The 19,327-nt window shown below is 44.1% G+C and overlaps 1 protein-coding gene across 3 annotated transcripts in view; it reads right to left on the bottom strand.

Moving 5' to 3' along the window:
• The window catches only part of Intu (inturned planar cell polarity protein), a 173,486-nt gene extending 154,159 nt beyond the window's left edge, over window positions 1-19,327 (bottom strand). Inside the window, exon 1 of one of the 3 annotated variants that reach the window (XM_017319627.1) lies at window positions 18,655-19,327. In XM_017319627.1, the coding sequence (XP_017175116.1) occupies window positions 18,655-18,746 (92 nt within the window). In that variant the 5' untranslated portion in view covers window positions 18,747-19,327. Of the gene's footprint in view, window positions 1-9,608; window positions 9,853-18,654 lie in introns of those variants that run through there. The other 2 variants (XM_030252659.1, NM_175515.5) reach the window with 2 other exon arrangements.

Here is a 19,327-nt window from a genome sequence, read left to right as displayed (position 1 = left end):
GATCCTCACTGGCACACTGTGGACAGTAAGATCCTCACTGGCACACTGTGGACAGTAGGATCCTCACTGGCACACTGTGGACAGTAGGATCCTCACTGGCACACTGTGGACAGTAGATCCTCACTGGCACACTGTGGACAGTAGGATCCTCACTGGCACACTGTGGACAGTAGGATCCTCACTCGCACACTGTGGACAGTACGATCCTCACTGGCACACTGAGGACAGTAGGATCCTCACTGGCACACTGTGGACAGTAGATCCTCACTGGCACACTATGGACAGTAGGATCCTCACTGGCACACTGTGGACAGTAGATCCTCACTGGCACACTGTGGACAGTAGATCCTCACTGGCACACTGTGGACAGTAGGATCCTCACTGGCACACTGTGGACAGTAGGATCCTCACTGGCACACTGTGGACAGTAGGATCCTCACTGGCACACTGTGGACAGTAGGATCCTCACTGGCACACTGCAGACAGTAGGATCAGGTTTCACTGTGACTTGCCTATGACATGTTCCCAAAACACTGATGTGCTAATGTTTGTTGCCAGGCAGTGAGCTAGAGAGAGGAAAGAGACTGTGAGGGTACCATCCGCTGATGGACTCAGATGGCAGGCTTTGAGGAGCATGGGGTCGCTAGGAGCATGCTTTCTACTATGTTCTGTCCCCTCTTGTTCCAGCTGCCACGAGGTGAGCAGCCTCCTCTGCCATCTGCACTGTTTCCCCCGCAGCCCAGAAACAGGGCCAAGAAACAATGTCTTTGAAATCGGGAGCGGAAATAAACCCTTTCTCACTTAACTAACCTGTCACAGTACTGAAAAGTGACTGGTTCCTAATAACAGAGATTCAAATCAACTTCAACAGTCGTGGCTTGTCTGTGTTAACATCTTATCCTTGCAGTTTGCCAAGCTCTCAATATTAGATTCAAGAACACGTTTTCATTTGCCAAATATACGGCTGGTTCATCTGAATTGTTTATATTTATAAAGTATGAATTCACCTTTTGGTTATGCTTTAAAGATACATGTGGCAAATACACAAGACCAGCCACTGTGGCAAATGAAAGCACATCTCTGTGACATCAAGATGGCCCAGCAGATTAAAGTGCTTGCTGCCAAGCCAGACAATTTGAGTTCAATTCCTGGCACCCACAATGTGGAAGGAGAGAACAGACTCTACAAAGTTGTTCTTCATTCTCCATGTATGCTACATGGCACATATGCAGTTGTATACACACACTTGCAAATACAGTACTGAGAAGCAAAACAAAATCAAAGTTAAAAAAAAATACCTTTGCTTTGTGAGGAGAAGCTGAGAAAGAACCCAGGATGATGCACATGGTAGGTAAAAGACAGAGGCATACAGAGTAAGTGGCAGGAGAGTGTTAGGGAGCAAAAGAAAAGCAGGACTTCATAATTGTCATTCACAGAACAGAGTACAGGGCAGACATCGCCTTAACCCAGAGACGGATGCTAGGAGACCAGGCATGGGCTGAGAAACTGTCGAGAACCACAGGAGATTAAGACAAACTGATGACGGGTGGCAACATGATACGCCGGGTGGAATCCTGGAACCAAAACACAACAGTAATAGAGGAGCGGTAACATCCAAACCAAGTCTGGAGTCAGCTCAGACCAACCTTAACTTCTTCCTGGCGAGAGAGCGAGTAACAGCTGCGTAGGATGTTAACATTAGAGAGAGCAGGTTTTATGGGAGTACAAGGGACACCTTTGCAACTTTCTGCAAGTCAAAACTTAACTCAAATTAAAAAAAAAATCTTTTAGAAAAGGAATGAGGCCTAGCTGTTTCAATTCACACTTTTGTAGCACGTGGATCTCAAGAGTCAGCAGCACTCGTGTACTTTTAACACCTCTGGGACTTCCGTCGTACAAGCCAGGAAGTTCCCACTGTGTAATGTTTTCCGTGAAAGTCGCCGTTGTTTATTTTACTTTGTTTCTAGTCAGAAACAACCTTAGGTTTGCAAGCTGCTTGCTGAAGGTGCTTTGATTGGTCTCCAAGCCCCTCGGTGATAATGTATACAGGAGCAGCATCCTGCCCAGAGGCAGATTTGCCAATGTGAAAATCAGCACATTTACTTACAGTTGTACCATAACATGTCAAAGGAAAAGGACTTAAGATAATGTCAGTGGCTCTAAACTCTTAATGTATTCCAAAATCCTTAGGTTTAGAGAGAACCTTTTATTTTCTCTTTCTGAAAGTTATATGACTCTCTTAGGTCTTCATTGGCATTAATGCCAGAATTATTTTTTTGTATCACTTGAAACAGCACAGCAATTTTCTTAACCACTGCAAGAAGAGCCATGCAGTAGCCTGACCATCACATTTCCTCATTTAAGGAAAAGAGACATTTGTACTACCCCAAATAATTATATCCTCCTTCTCTGGAAAAAAGTACCATGCATTTTACCAAAGTGGTCACCATGTAGTTATGTGACACTAACAGGTATAACAGCAGGACGATTTTAGGCACAAAAAAACCCTACACACAGTAGAAAACAAAAAGTGACAGGGTGGTATGGGGTGATGGCTAATGGGATGGCTAGTGGATGATGGATGGCTAATGAGTGATGGCTAATCTCAGCTGTCAGTTTGATGCAGGTTAGTCCTAGATTCAGTCTGTTAAGGGAGAAAGGCCACAGTTCCAGAGGGACAGCGTCCATCAGACTGGGATGACATGGCAACAGGAAAGAAGGCATGGAGGCAGGAGCAGGGAGCTGGTTGATCATACTTCATTTGCACACAGGAAGCAGATAGAGAGCAGCAAACAGGGTCATGCCATAAACTCTCAGGATCCCACCTACAATGAGGTACTTCCTCCAACAAGGCTCCGTCTCCTAAAGGTTTTGTAACCACCCCAGATAGCATCACCAGCGGGGGACCAAGTGTTTAAAGACATGAGCCTGTAGGGGACATCTCATATCCAAAACACAACAGGAGCTAGAGTCACCTAGGGGACAAGTCTCTGTCATAGCTGTGACTGATTATCTATACTGGACTAACCTCTGGGAATACCTCTGATGGTTTATGTTAGATTAGTCTCTAGGCATGCTTATGAGTGATTGTCTGAATTAGGTTAATTGATGTAAAACGACCCACTGTAAATGTGGGTGACACCATTCCATGAGCTGGAGTCTTGGACTGAACAAAGAGGAGGAAGTTAGCTGAACATTCATTGGTCTCTGATCCTTAGCCCTGTGTGCAATGAGACCAGCTGCCCCAAGTGTATGCTACTGTGTTCATGACAGACTGCACCCTCAAACTATAAACCAAACACACCCTTCCTTCTTTAAGTTATCAGGTATTCTGTTGCAGTAGTGGGACAAGTAACTACTACATCATGAAGTTAGTGTGAAGACCGTCTGGGATCTAGAAAAGCAGAGCATTTGAGTGAGACTCTTGAGTGATTTTGACAAGTAGAGAAAGAAAAAAGGTTTCAAACCCAAGGAACAAAATGTAAAGCTGCAGGTATGAAAGAACGTGTAGACATTTCAGTGCAGTAGGAACACAAGTAGCTTAGAAAATGAAGCTGTTACTGGGGGCAGAGATGGTTCAGTGAGGCCCTGAATTGAATCCCCAGGGTTGTGGGGGAGATGGTATGGCCACTCAGGCTTCCAACCTGCCTTAGTTAGGGTTTTATTGCTGAGAAGAGACACCATGGCCATGGCAACTCTTATGAAGGAGAACATTTAGTTGGGGTTGGCTTTTGGTTGAAGCACGAGTGCAGGCAGACCTGGTGCTGTAGAAGGAACTGAGAGTTCTAGATCTGGATCTGTGGGCAGCAGAAGGGGACTGTACCACTGTAGCAGGAACCATGGGGCCACCTCTAGGTAAACATGCTGGGGAAGAGGGGAGAATGCAGCTGCAAAAGCATCGCCTGCAGGACCTAATTGAGGACTGCCTGGGAGACCAAGGATCTTTGAAGTAGACAATGCCAGCCAATCGGGAACTGCTGTTTGGAGAAGAGACACGGGTGGAGGGTATTAAAGGCGCTTACAGCAGTGCTCAGATGAGCTTGCTGCGGCATTTCTCACCTGCTCCTGCAGTCTGTGTTGTTGATTCCACGCCACCTCACCTCCAACCCCCAAGGGTGGGTAGGGTCAGGCAGGGAGTAGTCTAGGGCACAGGCAGCATGCCACAATGGGCACAGCTTGGCCACAGGGGAACTCAAAGCCCACCCCACACTGACACACTTCCTCCAACAATGCCACATCTCCCTATGGGCAAAGCGTTCAAACACATGAGTCTATGGGACCATACCTATTCAAACCACCACATTCCACTCCTTGGCCCCCGTAGACTTGTAGTCATAACATAATGCAAAATGCATTTGGTCCAACTTAAAAACTCCCCATAGTCTATCACAGTCTCAACAATGTTTAAAAGTCCAAAGTTCAAAGTCTCTTCTGAGATTCACATAATCTCTTAACTGTAAAATCAAAATCAAAAAGCAGATCACATACTTGCTATATACAGTGGCACAGAATATACATTACTGTTCTAAAAGAAAGCATAGTGAAGAAATAGTTGACCAAAGCAAGACCGAAAACCATCTGGGCAAACTCCAAACTCTGCCTCTCTGTGTCTGATGTCTTTAGATCTCCAACTCTTTTAGCTTTGTTTCTTTCTCTTGGGCTGGTTCCACTCCCTGTTAGCAGCTTTTGTAGGTGGGAATCCCACAGCTCTGACATCTCCAACCTCTTGGTGTCTACAAAGGCAATCCAGGCTTCCCCTTCAGAGATTCACACCATGATCTCTCTGGGCCACACACCTGGCCTCAGCAACTTTCCTTCGTCATGGAGATTCCATAGACCTTTCTTCTATCCTTGACTCTAAAGCCAGAACTACGTGGCCGAAGCTGCCAGTTCTGCTGCTTGCTGGGACTGGAACATGGCCTCCTTGTTCAATTACACCTTCACCAGCTTTCTGGATTTGGTGGTTTCCTGTACCACTTAAGCTTGGCTGTCCTGGAACTAGCCCTGTAAACCAGGCTGGGCTTGAACTCAGAAATCTGCATGCCTCTGTCTTCTGAAGTGCTGAGATCAAAGGTGTGGACTACCAACCCGAATCTAAGCTTTTCTTTAATTCCTTTTCACTAGTTGGAAGCTTAGCTAGGTGGAGTCTGAGGTCACACACCTATATACATCTACCACACACATAACAAAGATGAACTAAGCCAGGAACTTTCAAAGCTATCCTAGGGAATCTAAGGCTGGGGAGCTACTGTGCTTTTGAGTAGAGCAGGAAACATGGTCTAGAACTGTGTTGTCTTTTTAAAGACTTATTTTAAATACTTTTGTTATTCTTTGATAATTTCACATAACTGAATTTTGATCATATTCACCCCAACTTCTCCCACTAACTACTCCCAGATCAATCCTCGCCTGCATCCCCACAATTTTTTCTTCTTATAATTATTTAAAGAACTCATCAAGACCAGTAGTGCTACTATGCATTCCTGGATATGGGGCCATACAATGGAGCCCAGTACACTTGTTAGGGACCACACCCTTTCACAGAAACCATCAACCATCCATAGTACCTCAGTTAGGGGTGGAAATTCATGAACCTCTTACCCTCCAGGCTGGAATGTTAACTGGCTTGATCTTATGGATCTTAGTGACAAATCTTAAATCTGTCTGCTTAATTTGGAGTGACCATAGAATCCAGAAACCCAGGAAGAGATCACTGATGGGGAGGAGAAGTAAGTGTGTGTGTGTGTGTGTGTGTGTGTGTGTGTGTTCTTGTGTACTAGAAATCAAACTCCAGTGTTCCCCTAGAATAGTACATGCCATGCTCTTAATTACTGAACCATTCCTTCAATATTTTTTGTCATTGTTTTTGGTTTTTCAAGACAAGGTCTCCCTGTGTAGCATTGCTGTCCCGGAACTCACTTTGTAGACCAGGCTGGCCTCAAACTCACAGAGAGCCTATCTCTGACTTCTAAGTGCAGGGATCCAAGGTGTGTGCCACCATAGCTGGCTCATCTCTCCAATCTTTAGAACTGCGTTTGAGAAAGTAAGTTCTTATAGACGGATGACGGGAAATAGAGGCAGAGCTTCAGATCTATTAGAGGTGACATCCACGGAGTGTGTGAGAGAGGAGTGGCAAGCCCTGGTAGTAAGGCAGTATGTCGAGAGGAGACAAGTGAGGGCTGGGGTACAGCCCAGGGTGTGCGCACAGCAATCAAGTCTAAGGATGTAAACCGAGACTGTGGCGAGAAGATGGAGGAAAGGCAAGGGAGACAATTCCCTTTATAACACGCTGAACTGTGTGAGGTGGCAGTTGGGAATTATACAGCATTAACCCACTTTCATGTTCCTTATCTTATTAAACTATGTTAGTTTATAAAAGAACTAATTAAAAGAAAAACCAGGGCTCAGAACAGGAGAAAAAAAGAGAACTTCAAACAGAAGTATATGGCATCCTATAAGTCACTCCTGTCCATGTCAAAACCCAAGACAAAGGTAAGTACTTATCTAGACAGGCAGCAGAATTGTACTCAGAAGAGAGAGAGAGAGAAAGGAGAGAGAGAGAGAGAGGGAGAAAGAGAGGGAGAAAGAGAGGGAGAAAGAGAAGGAAAGGGAGAGAGAGAGGGAGGAGAGGGAGAGGGAGAAAGAGGAGAGGGAGAGGGAGAGGATCTACCATAGTAACAAAATTAAAAAAAAAAAGATAAAACAGAGACTAAACACCGCACTTTTTCAAAACTCTGGAAAATACAAAGCCACCTGCAGTGGCAGAAAGCGAGTGGTCCCAGAGAGAGAGGGAACGCATGGTCTCAGACACGTGGAGAAACATCTGGGTGAGCCATAATGTGCCCTGCTGATGGATGGAAGTGCAGGCTTGCACATATGCCTCAGTAAAGTGACTTGAAAATCTCAGGCATGCAAAGGAAGTATTTGCTTTCTTCTCTAGCCAATCTTACTTTAGGTAGAAGTTTCTCAGGCAGAATCTATTTCACAGTCACCCCTCTTCTTGCCCCTCAGCCCTAGTTATAAAACTAACAATGACAAACAAACAAAACAAAAAACAACAACAAAAAAACCCAAAACCAAAACACTTTAAAAAAATCAAAGATTGATGTCATAAAATTGTCATCTCTGGCCATCATGAACTAATCACTGTTGCTTCAATGAACTGGGAACTGCACAGCAAAGCAGAGAAGCCTGGCTTCACTGCTAAGGAAAGGCGTTTATTATCTTAGTCCTGAAGCCATCAGTGGGTCCCTTAACCCTATCCTCTCCCCTGTTTGGTCTCTGAAGCCCCCTGAGGTCATGCCCATGTGCCAGGTTTAGACACAATGGCATCTTCTATCTAAAGCCTCCCTCGACCATAACAAGCCTAAAATAAATCTACTAAAAGAACAACTTGGGGCCAGAGGAATGCCGCGGCAAGTGAGGACACTTGCACTTGGATGACCTACGTGTGATGCCCTGAATCCACATGGTAGGGGGAGAGAATCAACTCTTTCAAGTTGTCTTCTGACCTCCATACTTTCGTTATGGCAACTGTGAGCAAGCACACACACATGGGCACACACACATGTAAACACACACAGGCTCACACAAATACAGGCACTTACACACACAGCCACACCTAGACACACATTAAATATTTTTAAAACCCTACCAGAATATTATCCTAAGGCAGTTTCATCTCACAAATAATAAACTAACATGATCATATGTAGGTCAAACTGCATTTCGATTGCAAACACGCATGAAATAATAGCTTGCAAAAAGAAGAGTCAGTCAGTAACGGGAATCTTAAAAGTCTAGGATATGGAATATGCCTCTCTCTGTGTGCTTCATGGAGTCCACAGGGGTAACCGGCAAGTCTTATCTCTCTGATTTGAAAGGTTCGGATTCATGATCCTAAGCCTTCCATCAGAGTGGTTCTTCCCAAAGCAGGGTGGCCCAGCTTGCACAATACTGTAGCTTATGGCAGTAAATACGTAATATAATAAAATATTTGAACAAAACCTTCCCAAGGCAGGTCAGCAATTTTCTCTTCATGTTACACATACCAACAAAGGACAGACCAAAAAAAAAAATCTTAATTTTGGAACAACCAGCCAAACACTTTGCAGTAAGAGTGTATTATCAGGACAAGGACACTGGAATATTTGGAGTGACTGGTAAATGACTGATAAAGACATCGACTTTTCCTACAAGGTTCTCAAGAAAATCCCACTGTATGCTGGATGCCCCTTCAGGAGTTAGGTCAGTGTTTCTGTGTTCATGGTAACAGTGCAAATATTTCTAGGATAAAAGTGTGTGACTAAGATGTGGGGAAATCACGTAAACTAGGTAAGAAAGCATGCAAGGCATAAGCTTGCCCGCCCGCCTGCCAGCCAGCAGTGCCCTCCATGCTTTCTGCCTTGCAGCTTTGGCCGTGAAGGGAGTTCTCAGATTGGAGGTACTGCTATGTAGAATGGCAACCCAGGCCTGCTTCAAGGTCCTGCCTTGAAGCCCTTCACTCATAACGGACCCTGACCTGGGGTCTAAGTTGCCTTTGGTCATAATTTCTTACCACAGCAACCAACCACAAAGTTTTAAATCATTTTTTAAGATGACAACAACAGCTTACAAAGTTGATATTTTTACATCTGTGTGAAGTTTTAAGACTACAATCTCTCTGTAGTAAGCTTCTAGAGTGGATTTGAGCAGGTTTTCCCCTTACTTTTAGTGACAAAAAAGAATGTGTTACATACTGTTGATTGAAGATGATCAGTTATTCATAACTGCTAGTTCCAACTGCACATAGGATGTTCCCCTAAAAGTATGGACAGCCTTTGGGCACACAGTGACCTGAATCCTTTCACTAATAATCATTCTAAGTTATCAGTAGTTATTCCAAGAAGTCCTTAATCCATAGCAACAGGGATAGATTCCTTAAGAATTGAAATACTGTGACTCAAAATAACTTACTTATGATATTACCAAGAATTCTGACTTGAAATAAAAGAAACCCTGGGGTTGAACAGAAAAATACAGCCTGACTATCCTAAAGCCAGAGAGAATGTCTTGATAGTGAGGCTCCTCTTTATGCTATCATTTCCACAAGAGGAAAAAAACACCTCCCTAATATTAAATAGTTGCCTCACAAAGTGTGTGTACGGTGTCTCTCCCCAGCAAATACTCAGGAGTCTGAGGGTGCAGAGGGACTTCATAAGTTAGGTGTGTTTGCTGCTCTTGGAGAAGACTGGAGTTCAGTTCCAAGCACCAACATGCTTGCTCACAACCCGGGAAAACACTAGTTCCAGGGATTCAATGCCCTCTTCTGGCCTCTGTGGGCACCTGCACTTATGTGCAGATACCCACACAAAGACACACAGGTACATGTAATAAAAAAATAATAAAAATAAATGTTAAAGAATGCTCTAAGACACAGTGAGGTAAGAAGGCAGTGCTACAGAGCACAACAATGATCCTTCACAGACACAGAACCCACCAGAGGCAGGGACCCCCACCCCCACCCCCACCCCTTATCCAGAAACCGGAGCAAGCCCGCCAGCGAACTGCTCCCCGCTCCCCGTGCGTGCGAGCAAGGGCAGGGGACCCGCAGTCTCCAGGAGCCTTACGTGTCACTGCTGGCTGAGGAGTAGGAGCCCAAGCTGCTGGCCCCGGCGTCGGAGTCGCCTTCCTCCTCTTCCTCTTCCTGTGAGGACAGGTCTCCAGGGAGCTCGGGCGGGCGCCCACGCGAGTCTCCCCTCGCAAGGCCCGCCATCCTCTGGGTCGCGAGAGCTCCGGGGCAGAAGCTCAGACGCCAGAGCCCGCCAGCCGCGCCTCCAGCAGCGCCGCCATTTTGCCAGGTCGGGCCACGTGACCCCGATACTCAGTTGCGATTGGCTGAGGCGCCGGTTGCCTGGGAGACGGGGAAGCTTCCCGGTACAGACGCTGAGCATTTTTGGGGGGGGGGGGGCTGTGCAAACTTCTTTGCTGTTTGGCATTTCCCCACGCTCTTCCACGCGACGAGCCAGGCTGAGACTCGTTTTTCCCTTTTCCTTTTTTTCTTTTCATATTGACAGTTTGCACACTGTCTTGTTTTCTTTTTTCTATTATGTTTTAAAATTGTGATCCAAAAGATTCCGTTTGGCTAGTTTTGGGGCGGTTTTTGTTTGTCTTATTTTGATAAACAGTACCTTAGAGGTAAAGACCCTCTTCCATGCACCTCTAGGTGCTAATGCAAATCTCTCAATTCTTTTTTTTTTTAATTTATTTGTGATTTGTGAATAGTTACATCAACTATGTTTAGGTACATAATCGCTATCTTTGTGTCATCCATTGCTGACTCAATTACATTCTGTCTCTATTCATAGCCATTCTAAATATTTGCATACAATGAAGTAAATATTTTTCTGTAATTAAATTTAAAAACAGGGCTTAATGAATTAAGAATGAGTATACAGCTAGCAGGCAACAAAGCCAACCAAGAAATGAACTTTAAGCATTAATTACAACACGCTACATTTTCTCCTCAGGAGTCAATTCTCCAGGTCCCCTTTTCTGTGGTTTCATCTTCCAAGATCAGACAAAGTGTGAAAGTATTAGGTGATAAGTTCCAGAATGGAACGAGTTCTAGATTGTGCATCACTCTGGGTTATGTGGGGAAATCTCACAGTCTTGCTCCATCCCACTTGGTAGTAAACTTCCTTTTGTTGGGTGTATGTACATTGTCTATGTAACGCACCTGTTAGTCACTTATAGTCGCTGACTAGTTAGAAGACAAGCCACCAAAGCATCACACCACACTGACTGTATTTAAGTAGGACTATCAACAGTAGGTTACAGTGCCTAAATGATGCACATAATATCACTCTGTGTCTAGGAAAAAAATCACCAAAGAAATGCCTGTGACCTCAAAAGGTATGGAGACTTCTTCCCAGAAGCAAGCAAGCAGTGGACATCAACAGCATCAACCTAATCCAGTGAACATCAGCAGAGTCTATGAAAGCCAGTGAACCCTAATCCAGAAATTTTGAAGCTCAAACCCTACATGTTGAGGATCACTCCCCAAGACTGCTCCTCTTTACTGCCCTGCGCTTTAAGATGGCAGTCAGGAGACCCAGCTTGTTTTTACTTGTCCACTGCCTGCAAAATGAGGTTTCCATAGCTCTCTCCTTGCGCTTGACTAATCTATTTGAGCAGCTTACAGATTCAGGAAAATTCTTATAGTTACCCTTTTACTGTACATCATTACAAAGAATATAGACCAAAAGATTCACAGGGGAGGTATGGGAGAAGGGATGGTGTCTCAGTGGCTTTTGTCAGTGGTCTCTCTCCAAGTCCCTCCATGTACTCATAGATCTGGAGGCTCTCTGAACCTTTTAGAAACGGAGTCACATAGGCCAGACTGCTAACAGGCTGAGTGGGAAGACTCAATAATGCCTGTGTGTATCTATTCTTTTGCATTTCTTTCTCCTGGGGATGAGGCATGACCCCTCTGAGATGACAAGTGCCTTATAGCCTACTGTCAGACGGGGGGGGGGGGGGGGTGTCACTGTAATAAGGGGACTTTCCATAATAGTTACGTTAAATTTTGATAAAATGTGTATACCTTTTACTTCTGTTATCTCAAACAATAACATTTAGCCAAGATTTTATTTCCAAATAAAAGGGCTTTAAGGCACCTTTTTGATAAGTTAGCCATTTGTTTGTTTGCTTGCTTGTTTAATGATTTGCTTGGGACAGGGTTTCATTGTGTAGCCCTGGGTGGCCTGGAACTTTAGACCAGGATAGCTGGGTAGCTCTCTCTCTCTCTCTCTCTCTCTCTCTCTCTCTCTCTCGATTTATTTATTTATTTTATGTTTAGAATTGCTCTGTTTTCATATACACTAGAAGAGGGAATCAGATTCCATTACAGATGGTTGTGAGGCACCATGTGAGTGCTGGGAATTGAACTCAGGATCTTTGGAAGAGTAGCTCGTATCTGCTGAGCCATCTCACCACCACCACCACCACCACCCCGCCCCCAGGCTGGCTTTATATTCACAGAGATTGTCCTGCCTCTGCTTCCCAAGTGCTTGGAAGTAAAGATGTACACTGCTGTGCTTGGTTGCATTTCTTCACTTTTAAAGCAACCTATTAGATATTTAAAAAGTAAAAGATTTTAAAATATTTTATCTTATGTATATAAGTTTTTGCCTGCAGGTATATCTCTGTACTCTGTGCATTCCTGGTGTTCTTAGAGGCCAGAAGAGGGCTGCAGACCCCCTAGAATGTGAGTTCCAGACAGTTGTGAGCTTCCATGTAGGTTCTGGGACTTGATCTAATCCAGGTCCTCTAGAAGGGCAGCAAACACTCTCAACTACCATCTCTCCAGCCCTGTAAAAGACATTTTCAATAGCAAAATGTCCAGTGTTCTTCCCACAAGCAATAGTCTATAACTTATTTCTATGCACATCTATTAACTTTACACTATGCTCATCAACCCCCAATGTGGCTTCACGAGAGCATAGAGCCCATGTTCGGTTTAGCCTTTACAATGTTTGTCGGAGTTCAGCAGGGGGATGCCCTTCAGTTGGTAGAGTTCTTATGTGGCATACTGGCAGCCCTGAGTTCTGCCCTAGCATTACATAAATCAGTTATGGTGGTGCATGTCTGTAACCCCAGCCCCAGGGAGACATGGGTAGGAGGAGCAGGGCCATCCTTGACTATAGAGAGAGGTGGAGGCCAGCCTGGGATTTATGAGATCCAGCCTCATAAAACGGTTTTCCCCAAATCAAAAAGCTGAGGATCAGCTAGGATCCTATTTAATTTAACTCCTATTATACATGAATCAAATTAAACAAATGTTTGATCAAACAGAATCGCCGAGGGCTTACCAAACATAGAGATTTGAGACCTCGCCCCATATCAACAGGATCAGAATCCACAGAGAGGCTTAGAAATCCCGGGGTGGGGGTGGGGCGTTGTTTGTTTGTTTCTTAAGATTTGTTTTTCCTTATGGGTATAGATATGTTGCTTGCATGTATGCATATGCACCCTTGCATGCCTGGTACCTGAGGAGGTCAGAAGAGAGTGTTGGATCCCCTAGAACTGGAGTTACAGATGGTGTGAGCCACCATGTGGGTGCTGGGAATCAAACTTGGTCCTCGGCAAATATCCTAAACCTCAAGCCATCCCTCCAGCCCCTAAGTCTCTGTTTTAAATGAGGGCCCCCGCTACTTCTTCACCCTTGAGAAACAATGCCCGAAGCTTTGCCTAAGCTGTCTGCTTTTTGGGGGGACTGGAAGGCTGGCGCTTTTGAGCACTCTGCCGTTGCTCCCAGTTGGTGAATTTGAACCTGGTTGGCCTCTCTCTGAATCTCTCCACAGAATCCCATCTGTACCACCCTCCAGCACATTAGTTTCTACATATGTCACTTTCCCGTTCTCTAAATTCAGAGCAGTCCCTACTGCACAGGACTGTTTGGAGTCTGGGGTTTGCACTAATGCATGTAAAACAACTAGTGTAAGCATCGTCTGCAGACTGAGCCACTCTTGTAGACTTACAGAATTCTCTTGATGCCTCTACATAATGCATTTGTTCAAATACAACTTTTCTCTTTAAGATACAGTAGCTGTCTATTCAAAGCCTTCCAGACATATCTCTACCTTCTATCTGTATCTTCTATCTTTCTTCAATGCAATATCCCATGAAATTCTCACTAGAGGATAGCTGTCTCTCATATACATATTGTGTATATGTATGTATATGCTTATATGTATGTATGTGCATATGCATATGTATCACCAAATGACAGATAAAAAGTCTCCTGGAGATATGAGATGACTGGCTGTTTCTTCTTTAAACTTCTCTTCTTTCACAAACTTGAATCACAGATAAAAGGAAAAAAAAAAACCCCATAAAAGAATATTATATCTAAGATAGATTTCTTGCACTAGCTACTCAGAGTATCAGCTTCCTTGGCTAAGCAAGTTCCACCTGTTAGCTCATTGGGAAGAAAGTAGGGGAGAGAGAGATAAAGGGAGAGAGAGAGAGAGAAAGAGCAAGAGAGAGAAACTACCCTGTTTGATCTTTTGTACATAACCACATACATCATAACCACAATGATTTTTATTATTAATTTAATTTTACAGGGGTGTGGTATCAGCAAATTGTACTTCTAACTTTGCTAATATTTCATATCCTTATTTGTGTTGGCAAAGGGTGAAGAAGGAACATTGAGGTGGCATTTTCAGGGCTTTGTGAAGATACTTTGTTAGTCTAAGAGCTGAATACATGGAAACCACAAGAAAACTTTAAAGATTTAGTCTGGGGCTATAATCTCATTTTCTATTTTTGACTGTATAAAAACAGAAGCCCAAAAATGTTTAGTTGAATTTGTAGGAGATTCAAAGTCTTTATTTCCATTGATTACCATCTCAATTAGACAAACAATACAATTCAGACATAAAATACACCAGATAAGAACTCCAGTAATTAAATATTTACTACAGTAGCAGGCTGAAGGCTCTTTATTTAGTAGCAGGAGAAGCTAGCAATGAGGGATAAACAGAGCCACAGAGATGGTATTCCTTTAAACCACAGGAAAAAATATATGTAATAGAGTTTTGTCAGGAACTAATCAATATTGCCTTAAATGTGAACACAGGAACAATATCCTATGAATTAAGCATAATAATTTTTTAAAAATTATTTTAAGGTAATTATTTTCTAAAATGGTGTTAGATCAAAATATATACATATATTATTTAAAACATTGTGACTTTCTAACTTTCTAAATTTTGTAATTTTCCAAAATTTAAGATAGAATCATAATATACAAAAGACACGTCTGCGATGCCAAATTTATGTAATGAACTTACAGTCTGAAAATTTAATTTTCTCTTACGAAAGTGGAATCCCTTTCTGTACAAAACTTAACTGTTGTAAGATCATTCAAATGAGATAAGAACACAGAGGAGGCTCCAGAAGCAGGCCCAGTCTGAGGTAGTCAGGGAAAAGTGCTTCTTTAACATGCATAAAACTATAGGCTTGGTCCCCACTTCTGCAAAAACCAACAAGGGGTTTAGATCATTTCCACTGGATGTAGGAAACCCAGTTACTAGAGCAGATGACACGCCATTCAAGCACCTAGCCTGATTTATCTATTTTTTTGGTCTTCATTCTCTATCTCTACTTACAAATTATAATGTATTTGGTGAACTGTTTTGCCAGCCAGAAGGAAAGGAGGCCTCTACCGTAGGAGTACACAGCCTGGAGAATTACTGATGGCCCACAGTCTACTGGTGAAGAGAAAAGGAAGAAACAAAGAACAGACAGGAGAGTCAGGAAAGATAACAGCATACAGGACAGCAAAGCTAGCACCACTTAAAACCTGTGGTGGTGTGAGCCCTGCAGTCACCTGAAGTCATCTGCAGTCACCTGTAGTCACCTGCAGTCACCTGCAGTCACCCATAGTCACCTGTAGTCACCCACAGTCACCTGCAGTCACCTGCAGTCACCCATAGTCACCTGTAGTCACCCATAGTCACCTGCAGTCACCCATAGTCACCTGTAGTCACCCATAGTCACCTGCAGTCACCCATAGTCACCTGTAGTCACCTGCAGTCACCTGCAGTCACCCATAGTCACCTGCAGTCACCCATAGTCACCTGTAGTCACCTGCAGTCACCTGCAGTCAGAGATGGTCACATGCTGGACAGTGCAAAAGCACCATGCTTTCCTTGGTCAGAGATCTGTGCTCTCTGAGTCTAGAACTAAGGACAAATTGAATGTGGACAAAGTAAGCTTTCTTGTGTGAAGACAGTAATAATAATTTACCTACCACATGGCGGTGTTAAAATTCAAATGCCTCAGAGCTTAAAAAAAAAAAAAAAAAAAACAAAAACAAAAAAACACCAGTATACATTTACATTGTATTTTCCTAAGCTTTAGATTTTACTTCTTTGGTTTAAAAAGATATCTTTTACTGTGTTACTACTGTCAGTCAATAGGGCATATGTTTACTTTATAGTTTTGGGTACTTGATACATTTTGAATATACATATTTTTGCTGTTAACAAGAGTATGAACTTTAGATCATCCAGTCTTTTCATCTGTCTGCTGGCTTAGGTATCCACAGAACCCTTGCTCATTGGCAGACTGTAAGTTCATTACATAATTGTGTTATTATTAACCATGAGACAAAACTGACTTTGCTGAGTTTCTGAACGTCTCTAAGAATAGCCATCCACCTGTGCTTTGTTTTACAGCTCAGGGGACAGTGACTAACACCATCCCTTATGTTTGAAAGGACTTTATGTTCATAAACCTTATGTTCATTGCCAAGTCGTCAGAAATTCACAGTACCGTTCTGATGTGGGTGTCACTCATGTTATGGAAGAAGTTACTATGTTGCCAAGTTACATGGCTCTACACCAGAAATACCACTCCGAGAAAGAGGTTAAATTCACAAAGCATATGCAAAAGCTGCTCAGAAATGTTTGGGAAATATTCATGAGTAGCATGGATAATCAAGACAACACAAAAACATTAGCTTGCCTAAGTAAAATGAATTGGCCAATACCATCCGGAAGCCTTTCTCCTGACAGACCAGAACAGACTAGGCGAAGTCCCCACTCACTGCTGAGTGACTGTCACATCAGGACTGGCACGTTCCTTCTAGTATCTTTCTCAACCGTAAAGCAATCCAGCGCTGTGGGTTTTGAAAACCATATTTGCAATGGGAAACACACAAGTCATTAACAAACACCTGGAAGGCCTAGCTTTTACGTTTAAATGTAAAAATAAAACGAAACACTGTATTCTTTCCTTCAATCTGAGCTTCCTATGGGCTCTTTAAGGCAGTTGCCAAAACTTAGTGGATGATTTACAAGGTATTTATTTCTTTTTATTCTTCACCAGTTTCATATGCATATAATGAATTTTAGTTTGTTTCACTCCCTATTGTCCTGCCTTGTCTCCTCTCTGCTAAGACCCCTTTCTCTTCCTTTAAGTAGAGTTACCCACTCTCCTACTTTCAAGTTTTTGGATGTGTTTGCAGCCCACTGGGTTGCCTGCACATGCAAGAGATGTTTCTAAAAGGAAAACATAAAAAAAAAAAATGATGCCAAAACAACTTTAAAACACAGATTATGCACTGACGTAGTTCATGAGAATTCGGATAGATGGATAAATATGATCTAAAGGTTTTTGTATTATATCCTTACTAAACTTTATATATGCAAGCAAAGGATATTTAAAAGGATGAATATGTTGGAAAATATACCTTCGCCAAGGGGGAGAGAAACTGACACGTGGCAAGTTTTTAAACAGTGTTTTGGAAACACAAAATGACAATAAAATACAGAATAATAGGACACACACAATGCAATGCAAAGCTGAAAATGATTTTCATACTCTGTTAAGATGAAATCACTGTTAGCCACGGTACTGACAAACTGAGCTTCAGAGTCCATGCCCCGGCAAAGGGGAGCTGTTATTTGTAATTCAGATGGAGTGGCTTTTCAGTCTAATGTTGAGCAGGTGCATTCCAGAAATACTTATTCTGAAATGAGCACCTCAGTGTGAGGATTAGAGTATAAACTCTCCCTTCCCCGTCACTCAGGCAGGCTTGTGCTCTCCATTTGAAGTCCAGTGGTGTTAATAAGTTTGGATTTTTTTTCCTACTAGACATTTCAAACAAGAAAAATATGAAGAAATTCTGTTGCAGTGGAGTCAGGTGCTTAAAACAGATTTCCTTCCCAGGCTGGCCAGCCTCACAGCGTGAGCGTGAATGCTGCCTTACAGAGACTACTACCCGGGGTCGCTCCTGAACTGTATGCAATGTTATCAAACGCAAGGAGGAATCATCCTTGGGAATTTACCTCCTGGTTTGACAATATTTCATTCTACATGGCAACAGCTGTTTTGTGGGGTGGAGAGTGGGGTCCAGAGAACTTCAAGTTTCTCAAGTGGAAGAAATCCAACTTTAAAACCCCTTGCATGAAGCGGCCTCCTCCCTCACGCTTCCTACAGCTCATATGGTTTTGTACAAAGACTTAAAAGGGTCACTTGAAACGTTTACAGATGACAGAACTCACGTAAACCTTCTCTCCCTTACCACAAACGTGTTCACCAGAAGCTCATTTACGTCTGAGTCCCCCTCCCATCATGTCTCATTAAGGCCAGGCCTTACGAGTTAACATCATTCACTGTTATGCTTGCATTCAGTCCATTCACTCTGCAAGTCAAATTTGTTCTCTTGGATTCCTTTCTCATCAACAAACCCATCGCCTGCGATAGGCGTGGGTTTTAATCTTTGTTCGTCAATTTTGCATAAATGATAGGGTTGGATAAGCTAATGGAAAGTTGGGGTTCTCTTCCTTAGGAGAACTCCTTTGCTGTGCGGTTAATGTTCCGCGGTGCTAAGAGGGTGGGGCGAAATTCGATTTATTAAAAAAGAAATTCTTTCTAATCCCTCTCACAAAGTCCAGGCAAAGCTCCCAGTTTCCTCCCCAAATCCCTGCAGAAAGTGCAGAGCAGCGTGACAGAGACAGCTTAGGTTCTTATAGTCCAGAGCATTGGCACTGGTCTAGAGTCTCTGCGAGTCCCCAGAACCCACTCTGGGATAGGAGCCCTGCACCTAGCCGAACCCCGCCGCTGCGCCCAGCCTGGTTGCATCCCCGGAGCCACACTGACCTGTGTAGCAGGACGCGCTGCACCGAGTCCAGGTCCTCCAGGTTGCGGGGCGCAGGCTTGGGGATGCTGGTCCTTCCGCCCCCCTGAAACATTCCTGTAGGGAGCCGCCTCGAGGGCGAGCCTCGGGTCGGCGGTGGGTGTCAGCGGGTCCCCAGCTCGGCTGAGGTTCTGATGGAGGACACAAATGTCCGAGTGTCACCGTGGGTCCGTATGCCCTGGGATCGCCCGCGGGAGCGATCGCTCAGTCCTGGCAGGTGGACGCTCTGGGAGCGCAGCCCAGGTCCCCAAGGGCCAGGGTGACCCGCGGCTCCTCTCTGTGCTGGACGTCCCCGAGACCGCTCTGGGAACCACGCTCCAGGGGCACTCTCTCGCCGCCTAGTGCGCGCTCCGCGCCTCACCCAGAGTTTGCCGACCTTAGGCGGCCCCAGCTTTGGACACCGGTGTCCAGGCGCCGCCCCAGGGAAGGACACTGTCACCTGAGGCCACCAAGGAGCCTGAAGAGGAGGAGGTGCTTGCGGGACAGATGCGCCTGCCCTGGGGCTGTGTTGCGGACTGAGTTGAGAAGAGAAGCCAGATGCCCCTGTGGGTGGGAATTTAAGCACTTTAACCATTTGCGTGCCGTTCTGGTGGCGCTCTCCTTTCTTTCCCCTGACTCAGAGGCTGAGGCAGAGGA

This window comes from Mus musculus, chromosome 3, assembly GCF_000001635.26.
Source record: "Mus musculus strain C57BL/6J chromosome 3, GRCm38.p6 C57BL/6J".
In the NCBI taxonomy this organism is placed as follows: Eukaryota; Metazoa; Chordata; class Mammalia; order Rodentia; family Muridae; genus Mus; species Mus musculus.
Note: the sequence above shows the minus strand (reverse complement) of the source record. Positions and strands in the feature narration are given on the sequence as shown.